This window comes from Anolis carolinensis, chromosome 1 (assembly GCF_035594765.1).
Source record: "Anolis carolinensis isolate JA03-04 chromosome 1, rAnoCar3.1.pri, whole genome shotgun sequence".
Classification (NCBI taxonomy): domain Eukaryota; kingdom Metazoa; phylum Chordata; class Lepidosauria; order Squamata; family Dactyloidae; genus Anolis; species Anolis carolinensis.
Window position 1 is genome coordinate 98065023 of NC_085841.1, and position 12864 is coordinate 98077886.

Here is a 12864-nt window from a genome sequence, read left to right on the forward strand (position 1 = left end):
GGGGGCAGGAACAATCCCCCCCCCTTCTCCTGGCATGTCACTTCTAAGTGCCAGGAGAAGTGGTTACCAGAGGTGGGGAGGGGGTTGTTGTCCTGTTTTCCCGGCTAATTTAGCCCAGAAAATTGTGGGACAACTGTCTGAACTGCAGTCCCGACAGTGGAAGTAGTGGGTTTATCTGAAAGGCACGGAATAAACCCTTTCTGAAAAGCACGGAATAAACCCACTATCAAATTAATTCGCCACAAACCAGGGTTTTCCTGGTTTGTGGCAAATTAATTTGTGGCTTCCAGAAACGTCTGGACAGCCCCCCCCCTTTTTTTTTTTGAAGCAGGAAGACTAAAGGGGCTGTCTGCAACTCCTAAGGGACAACTGATAAGGCAAAGAAATATGTAAAGACTCTAGATCCACATGGGTGTTTCCTGAGGACTATCATGTATCTGAAATTCTAACTCCACTTACCTGGGAGCAAGCCCCATTGAATGTAACGGGACTTACATCTGAGCAGACAAACATAGCACTTTATTGTAAGATTAGTCATCCAAATTTAGCAAGCAGAGTAGTAACTGTGAAATAACTGCTAGACCTTGGTTCTTTCTTCCTAATGCCCAAGCCAGCATACTGGTGGCACCAACGCACTGCCTTTGTGCTTTCTGTGTTGCATTTACACTTAATCTACACAAGACCAAGAAAGCAGAACAATGCAAATTAGCAACTTTTGGGAGGTTTAAATAAATGGGTAACTCAATATACAGAAATAAGAAATAAAAGCTTTCAGTCTGTGCTCCATTAGAATATCAATTCTTCATATTATAGACAATCTGTCACCAGATGTTGCCCTACACAGAGCTGCTCCCCACCAGGGCTCCATGCTAAGTGTGTCTTACATGTGCTGCCCATAGCCACGGTGGAAAACCCAGCCTTATTTCTTACTATGGCCTAAAGAAGATAACTGAATTAAGTCACATTGTACATAAAATGTAAAAAGTCAGGCTGGCTTTATTTTTATGACAATGGAAAACATACTCATGAGAGGCCAAAGCCACCAATCAGAGGCGTACAACTACTTTGTCAATATCAAGAATTATGAACTGAAAGTGTCCCCCAACAGATGGAGTCCAATAATGACACTGGTATGGAGTATCTCATTTTACATCCATTTATTTCATCCCATGGCCATTTAAAGCATAATAATCAATACATTTCTAACACTACAGAGAAATACCAGGGTGACCAGAGTATATATACAAGCCAAAAATAAAAAGATGTGGACAGCTGAATAAGAGTATGTATTCAGTATGGAATCCATTGAACTTCATTCAGCTCGGGCTTTGTTCTTTAGGGAACAAGGTGCTAATGTGCCACTCTCTCATAAAAGAAGTGTAATTGCTTCCAAAGCAAGTTACTGCTGAAAACATAGGTGGAAGCAAGTTAAGTGTAACACTAAATTTCACCTATAAACCTAGGAGCAACACTTCCTTGAATCAATTTCCACCCTCCAACACCATTAACTACTGTGTATTTGTTTTTTGTTTCTTTTCTTTTCTTTTTTTACAAAAGCCTACTGTTTTATTAAGGCATATTTTGCCCTGAGCAGTGTGGTGGAAATTAGCCCAAAAGTCTAAACAGTTAAAAGGCAAGCACCAAATGACTCTTACAGACAAATATAGCAATTTCTGTTTGTTTTTTCTTTTCATTAACTCATCTACAGCTGGGAGTAACATACAAAAAAAGTATTGCTCAACAATTTGGTAGAACAGAAATGGTTCACTTTAGCCCAAACTTCCAAGGCTGGTTGCTCAAAGTCAGGCACTGAAATAGATGCTGAAATGGTTAAGAACTCGCAGATAAGATTGGACCTTTGCTGTTTTGACACCTGAATATAGGTGCCATTGTTTGGAAATTCAGGCCAAGGCCCAGAAGATTCCCAAACGACCACAGTCAAAGTGTCAAGTCAACTCAAGCTAGGAAAGAACAACCTAATGTAACATAAAGTGGTCCTCAAGGCTTTTCATCACACACACATACCCCACTTAACTGTCAACTGGTGCAAGCTTATTTAAAATACACTCTAGTTCTTTCCAATCCTCTTTCCTCCAGATCTGACATTAGCCAATTGGGAACCCAGAGTGGCAGAGGTTAATTTAGAATCCAGTGCACATCTCTAGTTAAAAAAAAAGAGCCTTACAGATCTTCACACCACAGAGAAACCTTTAGTAGGCCCAAGAGACCACACAATCCATAATTTAGAAATTAATAAGAGTAATGTTAAGTGGCAAACAAACTGTCTTTTTAATACAAATTTAGACAGTTCAAGCAATCTACTAAGCTATCCAGAGTATCCAGAAAAAGAAACACAGCCAAATTCTACATTTTATTCACATTTATTTTTCGCTTTTAGTGTGCTCACAGAAAATTAGAACACCTTAAGCAGGAATTTAATAGCAATTTTGTAAGCAAAGTTACATTCCATCTCTAAGTCAAATTGGTCAAAGCTTCTCCAGTATTTACAAAAAACATGATAGACAAGATGCTATACAAAAACCATTGCATCTGAAATTGGTTTTTCTTCTTTATTCTCAAAGACAACTGGAAAAAGAAAGCATCGTCTGCTGTCATCAAAAACATACCACAGTATAAACAGTAACCATTCCACTTATCACAGCTTGGTTGAGTTTAAAATTGTGTGGCTTTTTTTAAAGGTCCAAGATTACTGCAATTTTACAAAAAATGGGCAGGGTGGAAAAAGTTGCAAACTTAATGTGCTTCTGGATATCAAGATTTGTTTTTATACAATAGTCACAGTTAAAAACACCCTGCTGGTAATACATAATTACACTTTATTAAGGTCATAAACCAGCAATAAACAATAAAGCCTATACAACTTGTATTTCTACTTAATCACTGACTGGTACAGCTAACATGAGATAAGTGAAAGTTCCTATGGTTTAAATGAATTTCCTAAGACTATGAATTTTTTAAAATCTGAGTATTGGAATTTTTCTTCTTCCTTCTTAGTCAAGACTTGTAGTGTTGTAAACCTTATAGAACATCTGCCTCACAAAATACATTGTAATAACTTTCTTTTTTAAAAAAAGACTAACCCCTTATTTCTTGTGGCACATTTTCTTGGCAAATTATCTGCACCACTAATTCCCCATTGTGACCCTTATCACTTCATTTGCTATCCCTTATTGACCCATCCATCTCCTTCATATATGGGCATGTCCATAGATTGACAAGAGAGAAAGAGACAGAGAGAGAAAGAGAGAGAAAGGAAAAAGTTTACATTTTGAATAAAGATGCAAAGTATGCAAAAAAATTAATACTGATGCAAAAAATGGAGGAACAAAGCAGAGGGTGGCATTTAGCCTTTCCTCTACCCGTTGGAATGGTGGCAACAAAATGATCTGAGATGGGATCTGTGTGGGTAGTAGAGACAAAGAGACATCTTTTAAATCAATCCCTGGTTGTAGACAAGTTCTCCAAAACCAGTACCTGGCACCACTCCAAACAAACAAACAGGGGGGGAAGAAAAGTTCAATCATCTCAAAATTGCCATCATCATCAACATCATCATCATCATTATCATCATCTTTTCTCCCCCCTTTACTCTGCCGACTCAGCTGGTGGAGCTTCTGGACTAGACTCAGAGGGGGCTTCCTGTGTCGGAGTCGCCGCCGGCTCCTCTGCTTTGGGGGCCTCTGGTTCGGTTGAGCTGGCTTCAGTGGCGGCACTAGGAGCGGAAGCGGCCGGCGCCTCTTCCTGTTTCTCCTCGGCCGGCTTCTGCTCTTCGGCCGGCTTGGCCTCTTCTCCAGCGGCCTTCTCTGGCGCAGTCTCTTCCGACTTGGCCTCCTGAGCACCACCCGGCTCCTCCTTGGTCTCCTCTGTGCTGCCAGCACCAGTGGCTGCATCCGCAGAAGGCGAGGCCTCCGGAGCACTTTTGCCCTCCTCGTTACTTGCAGCCTCCGGGGCAGCCGCCTCCTCCTCCTTCCCCCCTTCCCCAGACGCTGCCGCTGCACCTTCAGCTTCGGCACCTTCCCCGGATTCCTTTTTGTTCTTTTTAAAGGAGAAGCCACTGAGCTTAAAAGACTTTTTGAAGGAAAAGCGCTTCTTTTTTTTTTTAGGGGTCTCGTTGCTAGAAGGAGTGGCCCCTTCCTCAGCCTTTGAGGAGGACTCCCCTTCAACCGGAGAAGCCGGTTCGGTGCTCTCGGCTTCTGCGGCCTCTTTCTCGGAGGCGGGCTCTGACGGAGTCTGCTCTTCCTTCACAGACTCCTCAGCGGGCGCGCTGCCATTGGCTTGCATCTCCTCCTTGCCAGCCTCGGCCGCAGCTGGAGAGGCGTCCCCATTCACTTTTACATGGCCGTTCTCCTGGAAGAAACATAAAAGCAGCATGATTAGATGGAAGACCTCTCACCCTTTCGTGCCAAGCTGAAAACAGCTCGCCTATTTTGTTTTTTTATTCCACATGTCCAAGAAAATTAATAGGTTAGGGAATAAAAAATTCAGTTGGAGTAATCATAATTCCTGGCAATCTCGATTCCTGAAAGCTCAGAGGAGGGGCGTGGACTAGGAAGAGCCAACCCACTCTCCTTGCCACATGCTTTCCCGCCCAATGGTGACAAGACAGTGAATTAGGCAGCTGTCCGTCCCAAGTTTTCCCGTTAGCTCCTCTCTTCAGGGAGGCCCATTTCCTGAGAGGCACAGTGGGAAATAGTCACACAGAATTCTGTATCCAGTTCTGGGCATCACAGTTCAAGGAGGATATTGACAAGCTGTAAAGTGTCCAAAGAAGAGCAATGAAAACAATCAAAGGTCTTGAAGCCAAAGCCTAGGTAGGAGCAATGGCTTAGGGAGCTGGACATGTTTAGCTTGGAGAAAAGAAAGCTGAGAGGGGACGTGAGAGTCATGTTTAAAATACCAGTATTTAAAAGGATGCTGTATTGAGGAGGGGGCAAGCTTGTTTTCTGCTGCTCTGGTGACTAGGACAAGAGTATTGGATCCAAAGTGCAGGGAAAGAGCTGTCCAGAAGTGGAATATGTTGCCTCAGGCCCCTTCTACACTGCCCTATATCCCAGGATCTGATCCCAAATTATCTGGCAGTGGAAACTCATATAATCCAGCTCAAAGCAGATAACTTGGTATCAGATCCTGGGACGTAAAAGAACAGTGTAGACGTGTGGTGGAGTCTCCTTCTCTGCAGAGGATGGCCATCTATGGTGTGTGTGTGTGTGCGCGCTTTAACTGTGAAATCCTGGCATGGCAGAATGGGGTTGGACTGGATGGCCCTTGGGGTCTCCAACTCTTATGGCTGGTTCTACACTGCCAAATACTGGAATACTGTGTCCAGTTCTGGCCACCGCAATTGAAGGGAGATGTAGATAAGCTGGAATGTGTCTGGAGGAGGGCGACTGAAACAATCAAGGGTCTTGGAGAACAAGCCCAATGAGGAGCGGCTTAAAGAGCTGGACATGTTTAGAAGAGAAGGCCGAGAGGAGACATGATGAAAGCAATGTATAAATATGTGAGGGGAAGTCATAGGGAGGAGGGAGCAAGATTGTTTTTTGCTGCCTTGGAGACTAGGGGGTAGAACAATGGCTTCAAACGACAGCAAAGAAAATTCCACCCAAACATTGGGAAGAACTTCTTCACTGTGAGAGAGAGAGCTGTTCAGCAGTGGAAGTCTCTGCCTCAGAGTGTGGTGGAGGCTCCTTCTTTGGAGGCTTTTGAAAGAGGCTGGAGGGCCATCTATCAGGAGTGCTTTGAATGTGATTTTTCCTGCTTCTTGGCAGGGGATTGGACTGGATGGCCCACTAGGTCTCTTCCAACTCCAGGATTCTATGAAATAACACAGTTTGGACTGAATTGTATGGTCAGTGTAGAGCAGGCATGGGCAAACTTCGACCCTCCGGGTGTTTTGGACTTCAACTCCCACAATTCCTAACCGCCTCAGGCTCCTTCCTTTTCCCGTTTCCTTTACAGATTAAACGGAGGGGGAAGGAAAGGGCCTGGGGGCAGTTAGGAATGGTGGGAGTTGAAGTCCGAAACACCCGGAGGGCCGAAGTTTGCCCATGCGGCTTGAGTTGTATTGCATGGTGCAGCCACACTAGCGGCGTACAACCGGGTCTACGAAAACCACACCACCACCCTAGCGGGAGTCCACGTTCCCTCCGCCCCTCCCTCTGCGAGCGTGGAAGCCCAGCCCGGCGGCCCGGGAGCGCGCCTCTTGCAGCGCGCCCTCTCGGCCTGAGGGGGGCGGTGTGGCTCCACCTGGGGAAAGAGCCCATTGACTTGGGGAGGGGGTCGCGGGCGGCGCTGCGAAGGGAGGAGACTGGAGGCAGAAGCTGCGCTGGCCAAGCAGCAGCAACAGCAAGAGGAGGAGGAAGAGGAGGCGGCAGCTTTGCGCTCAAGCCTTGGCCAGCAATCCGCGCTGCGGGGCGAACAAAGCTCCGCGACCCAGTTATTTCCCCCCCGTTTTCTTCGAGCTCAGAAAAGGCGTATTTGTGAGATTAGGCGTGGGTGTCCGTGTCCATGTGAGGAGCTCCGAAAGACCCCCTTTTCAGGGGGTTTTTCTCGCCATTGTTCCGCCAGAGCGAGGCACATCCTGATCCCATCTCATCCCTCGCCACATAGGCTTCCCTTGGAAGGGAAAGGCAGATTTTTGGAGGGGAGGGGGCGCGACAATCCTGCTGGAGCCCGGACTGGCCGAGCATACTATAAGGGAGACGAAGCCCGGTGCATCTGCAACACATGGACGGGGTTGTAAACAGTGGGGCGCTTCCCGCTTTTTTTTGTTTATCAGGGAGTCGCTTCTGGTGTGAGAATTGGCCGTCTGTAAGGACGTTACCCAGGTCGGATGTTTGATGTTTTACTATCCCTGTGGGAGGCTTCTCTCGTGTCCCTGCATGGGAAACTGGAGTTGACACTCCTTGGATTCGAACCCCCGACCTTTCGGTCAACAGTCCTGCCGGGACAAGGGTTTAACCCATTGCGCCACCGGGGGCTCCAGGCTTCCCGCGCTGATGGAAGACAACGAAAGCCCAGGAGCAGAGGCGCCAGATCCGCCTCAATGGATGGGGAAACCAGGAGCGCCGCTTTGCCTGCTCGAAAAAGCACTTCTCAACCAAAAGAAGCCACAAGTGCAAAACCACAAAAGCGCCCCCTTTTCCCGTGAATTCCCCCAAGAGCCGGGCTTCCTGCGGGCAAAGGGAGAAGCGGAGGCGAGGAGCAAACAAGATGGAGAAGGCGGCAGGCGCCCGTCTCCTCCTCGCCCCCTCCTCCTCCTCGGCCCCTTCCTCGCTCGTCTCTCCAGCGCCCCCTCCCCTCGCCAGTGGCCATTTCGCCCCCTTGTCGGCCACCAAAGCCCATTCTATCCCCTCTCCCCCAGGGCCCTTCCACACAGCAATATATCCTAGGATATCAAGGCGGAAAATCCAACAGTATCCGAACTGGGTTATCTTGAGTCCACACTGCCATATATTCCAGCTCAAAGCAAACGATGTGGTTTTCTGCCTTGATATTCTGGCATCTAGGGCCTGGGAGCCCTTCCACACAGCCCTATATCCCAGAATATCACATTATCTAAGTGTGGACTCAGATATCCCAGCTCAAAGCAGATATGGTGGGGTTCTCTGCCTTGATATTCTGGGATGTAGGGCTGTGTGGAAAGGGCCCCCAGTGGGAGAGGCCAACAATTGGGGGGAGCCACTTTCATTGCACAAGACGAGAAGAGGCCACCAAGAAACACAACCAGGCTGCTGCTACGCCGTCGAGGCATCTCTCAAGCAGCGCCAGGCTCCACCTGAAGAAGAGGCAGGAAGGGAAGGCAGCAAGGGTGGGGTGGCGGGTTCCTTCACGCCGAGGGAGGGAAAGGCCACCCGATGGGAATGCAAACAATGCGGCGCGCACAGCGATACAAACAAGCCCACAGCGTGGGTGCAGTGCATGGGGCCCCGTTGCTCCTCCGCCTCCCTCCCTCCATCCACCCATCCCCGGCTTGCGATGTCCTCCCTTCCTTACCTGCCCGTTCGCCTTGGAGGGCGATGCAGCCACCGCTTCGCCAGGCTTCTCGGTCGCGACGTCTCCTTTGGCGGCATTCTTGGAGAATTGGGCACCCATGCTGGCTGGCTGGCTTCAACAAAGAGGGCTCGGCACAGATCCGACAGAAAGGGGGGAGACAAAGAGAAGCAAAAGGGGCTCGGAGGAAGGAAGGCTGCCAGAGACCACCGCCGCCGCCGCCGCCGCCGCTTGGAAGAGCAGCTACACGTACGCACGCAACACACACACTCACACACACACACCAGAAGGGAGGGGCAGAGAGAGTGAGAGAAGAGACAGCCGATGCGATTGCAATAAGATTCACTCCTGGGTTGGGTTCCTTTCTCTCGTTTTTTCCCTTCTCCTTTTGCTCGGAAACAAGAAGCAGCCAAAGCACCAAAAATAGAGATTTGTATATGTATATATAGAGAGATATATATCTTAAAAGCCCAAGCGGAGTCCCAAAAAAAAATAAAAAAGAGATAATATCCCAGATTTGTAGCCGTACTGTAGACAAGGGGAAAATGGAGAAATCTCCCTGGTCGCTAATAAGATGCGGAGTCCAACGCCCAAGTGCACAGATGAATGGGCTTCCCGAGCGGTGACGGGCAGGCTCCCCCCGCCCGCCGCCGGCCAATCAGGGCGCCGCTAGACAAAGGAGGGGGCGGGGCTTCGAGCGGGGAGCGAACAATGGAGCCGCGATGGCAATAATTTGAAATCGGGGCTTTTGGGGCTCGAGACCATTTAATGCTCTTGAGGGGGCTGCACACACTACACACACACGCACACAACAATTAATCATAAAATTAAAAAATGCATTAATATATTAATATATAAATTATTGCAATTTTACATTTATATATATATATATTTTATATTAATGTATAATTTATTAATATATAAATAATAATAGGATTAAGGCATGCAAGCCTGATTTCTCTTTGGAGAGGGCTGTTAACCCTTGGCGATGAAACCTCAGCCCAAGAGAAACCAGGGGGCATGCCTTAATCCCATTAGTATTTTTGTTTTTGTTTTTTGGATGGCTTGATCCTTTGCAATGGTCTCGCCTCCGTTTGCTCTCTCTCTCTCTCTCTCGTCTCCTCCCCCCTTGAAGACAATGGTTTGACTTGTGCGTGTTTGTGATTTCACCCCCTTCCACCCCCCTTGTCTTTCAACAGATAGCAAAGCTATTGGGCGGGGGGGGGGGGAGAGAGGAGAGAGGGAGAGAAATGCAATGGAGGGGGTGTTGTTTTTCATTCGGATGCAAAGCGTCGTCCCCCCCCCCCCATTGGGGGAGGCAAGATCGAGTTTCGCCCAACGAGATCCACGACGACGAGGTCTGTAGGCCAGATGTTGCAGGGGGGGGGGCAAGCCTTGCGAGCAGCTGCCATGGCTGAGAAGGAGGAGGAGGAGGGACAAGGAGCCTGCCTTGCCTTTCCCTTCCCCCTCGACTTTCCCCGATATTGGCTGGAAATAAATACATCTTTGGCCCGGAGTCTCATTAACCGAGGTTGTTTGAATTCTTTTTTTCAAATCATGCAATTGTTTTTGCTGAGGCTGCAGAAAACAATACCAAAAGATGGAGCTGTGTGTGTGTGTTTGTGATTTGGAAAAAAAAAGCATCCACGTGGAACAGAGAAAGCTGCCAATGGAAGTGGAGTGGAATGGGTTTTCGGAGCCATGATGGTTTGGGCAAAGAGGGTCTGGGTTTAAACAACGATTGGGGGGGGGGGGGGGGAAGGAAGCAAGGAGGCTGGGCATCTGGAGCTCTGCTATCTATGTTGTCGAAGGATTTCATGACCGGAATCACTGGGTTGCTGTGAGTTTTCCGGGCTGTATGGCCATTTCCCATAAGGATTTTCTCCTGACGTTTCGCCTGCATCTATGGCAGGCAAATGTCATCCTCGGAGGTTGTGAGGTCTTTTGGAAACTGGTCAAGTGGGGTTTATACATCTGTGGAAGATCCAGGGTGAGAGAAAGGTGTGAATGCTTGAGGAAGGTGTGAATGTTTCCATTAGCCATCTTGCTTAGCATTTAATAGCTGATAGCATTCCACAGATATATATAACCCATTTGCCTACTTTCTAACAGACCTCCCAACCTCTGAGGATGCCTGCCATAGATGCAGGCGAAATGTCAGGAGAAAATGCTTCTGGAACATAGCCATACAACCTGGAAAACTCGCAGCCACCCAGTTCTGCCATCTCTTAGGGCGAGATCGCCCTCCCGCCGCGGCTTCAGACCAGCTCGAGCTTGATCCGGAGCCAGGGATGATCCCTCCCTCCCTTCCCAGCCACTGCAGGGGCTACAATGGAGCCAAGGCTGAAAAGAAGGGGGGGGGGGCAGCTGAGGCGCTGCTTTTAAAGACAACCACCAGAACCACCTTTCCCAAACAGGTTTTCTTTTCTTGTGTTGCCGAAGGCTTTCATGGCTGGAATCACTGGGTTACTGTGAGCTTTCCGGGCTGTATGGCCATGTTCCAGAAGCATTCTCTCCTGACGTTTCACCCACATCTGTGGCAGGCATCCTCAGGTTGTGAAGTCTGTTGGAAACTAGGAACATGGGGTTTATATCTGTGGAAGGTCCACGGTGGGAGAAAATACTTGTGTGCTTGAGGCAAGTGTGCATGTGACAATTAATCACCTCGGTTGGCATTGATAAGCCTTGCAGCTTCAAGGCCTGGCTGATTCTTGCATGAGGGAATCCTTTGTTGGGATGTGTTAGCTGACCCTGATTAATTCATGTATGGAATTCCCTTGTTTTCAGAGTGTTGTTCTTTATTTACTGTCCTGATTTTAGAGTTTTTTTAAAAAATAATAATAATATGGTAGTCAGATTTTGTTCATTTTAATGGTTTCCTCCTTTCTGTTGAAATTGTCCACATGCTTGTAGATTTCAATGGCTTCTCTGTGTAGTCTAACATGGTGGTTGTTAGAAAATGAACAAAATCTGGCTAATATAAAAAAACTCTAAAACCAGGACAGTAAATAAAGAACAACACTCAAAAAGCAGGGGAATTCCAGGCATGACACAATCAGGGCCAGCTAGCACATCCCAACAAAGGATTCCCCCAGGCAGTAAGCAGCCAGACTTTGAAGCTACAAGGCCATTCAATGCTAATCAAGGTGGCTAACTGGAACATTTAAACTTTCCTCAAACAGACAAGAGTTCTTTCTCCCACTCTGGACATTACACAGATGTGTAAACCCCACTTGACTAGTTTCCAACAGACCTCACAACCTCTGAGGATGCCTGCCACAGATGCAGGCGAAACGTCAGGAGAGAATGCTTCTGGGAAATGACCATACAGCCCGGAAAACTCTCAGCAACCCATTTTCTTTTTCTTTTTAAAGCTCAATGTGTTGTTAGCTTCTGGGGGAAGAAGGAGGCCTTGACAAGGCGAAGGGAGGCAAGCCCTGCCGACCCGGGAAGCACCAGCTTCTCTCCCTCGAGAGTCCCTTTTCCTTGCGGGATGAGTCCGGATGGGTGCCGTCCTCGGTCGCCAGCCACTCCAGCCTCGCCTTCGGAGCAAAGATGGCCCTCGGTCCAGGGATCCGTGGCTTCGGGTGGGCAAAAGGCACCACGAGGCGTTTGGTTTTCACATCCAGCCCCCTCCCCCCTTCCCGCAGCCCTTCCTTCCTCTCCTTCCCTCTTTAAGAGCCTCACAATTCCTTTCTCCAAGGAGGATCGTAGGCTTGGAATGCTTTGCCTGCCAACCGCGACTTCTTTGTTTTCATCACAGGGGTTTAGACCCTCATCCCTCCCCCTTGATTTTGATTGGATGCATTATTCACGTTCTCTGAGCGGCTGTGATTTTTTTTTTTTGGTGGGGGGGGGGAGAGCGAAATCAGATGCACCTCGTGCCAACAAACCCAGCCTCGAGGGAATTGGGGGCAGGCAGTCGGACAGAAGCCGACTGACCCCCCCCCCCCCTCCTCCTCCTCTCGTTTGCATGGCACACATACACACAAAGAGAGATGCAAACCCCTTCATCTGAATAAACCCATTCAACATCCCGGTGCTTGCAAGCAAAACGCACGCCGGAGCCTGTTGAATTCTCCTCCCAAGGCAAGGCAAGCACCGCGGCTCTCCCGTCCATCTGCATTTCAAGGGGTGGCGGCTGTTGGTTTTGAAATCCCTGCAAAGCCTTGGCTGGGAGGAAGGAGGAAGCTGGAGGCATCTCTCTCTCTCTTTTTTTTCCCAGAGAGAAAGGGGGCAAACGGAGCTTGTCTGGGGAATTCCCCCCTCCTCCTTGGACTTCCTTTCTTTTCTGCCCAGAGAGAGAAAGAGAGCGAGAGAAGGCTGGGCTCCGTTATTGCTCCTTTGTTACTGGGCTGCATCGCTTTTGCAGGGTGCCTATTTACACGGTATCGGCTGGTTTCCTAGGCAACGGCCGGGGAAGATTCGAAAGGGAGGGGAGGGGGAGAGAGGGAGGGAGGGGCTGGCGCGAGGAGGGCGGGGGGAGGGGGCGCCCAGGGGGTCGCCCAGGAACCAAACAGATGGGTCCTCGCCACGGAAGGAGGGAGGGAGTGGGCTCGGAGGAGGCGCCCAGGGGGACCCGCGTGGCCGAGTCAAAGCAAGTGTTCTTATACACCAAGGGCACCAACCACTGACCGCATAGGGAAGCTGATGAAGAAACGCAACCTACAAACTATCTACAGACCATGTTCCAGAAGCATTCTCTCCTGACGTTTCTCCCACATCTATGGCAGGCAGAGTTTGAGGATACCGGCCATAGATGTGGGCGAAACATCAGGGGAGAATGTTTCTGGAACATGGCCATACAGCTCAGAAAACTCACAACAACCCAGTGATTCCAGCCATGAAGAC

The 12864-nt window shown here is 48.7% G+C and overlaps 1 protein-coding gene across 1 annotated transcript; it reads right to left on the minus strand.

Moving 5' to 3' along the window:
• Positions 1-1142: 1142 nt before the first annotated feature.
• Positions 1143-8620, minus strand: marcks (myristoylated alanine rich protein kinase C substrate). The gene is made up of 2 exons (XM_008120629.2): positions 8017-8620; positions 1143-4368 (listed from the first exon to the last, which is right to left on the minus strand). Exons 1-2 carry the CDS (start codon positions 8113-8115, stop codon positions 3607-3609), a joined length of 861 nt encoding a protein of 286 aa, XP_008118836.2. The 5' UTR covers positions 8116-8620; the 3' UTR covers positions 1143-3606.
• Between the last annotated feature and the right edge of the window lie 4244 nt (positions 8621-12864).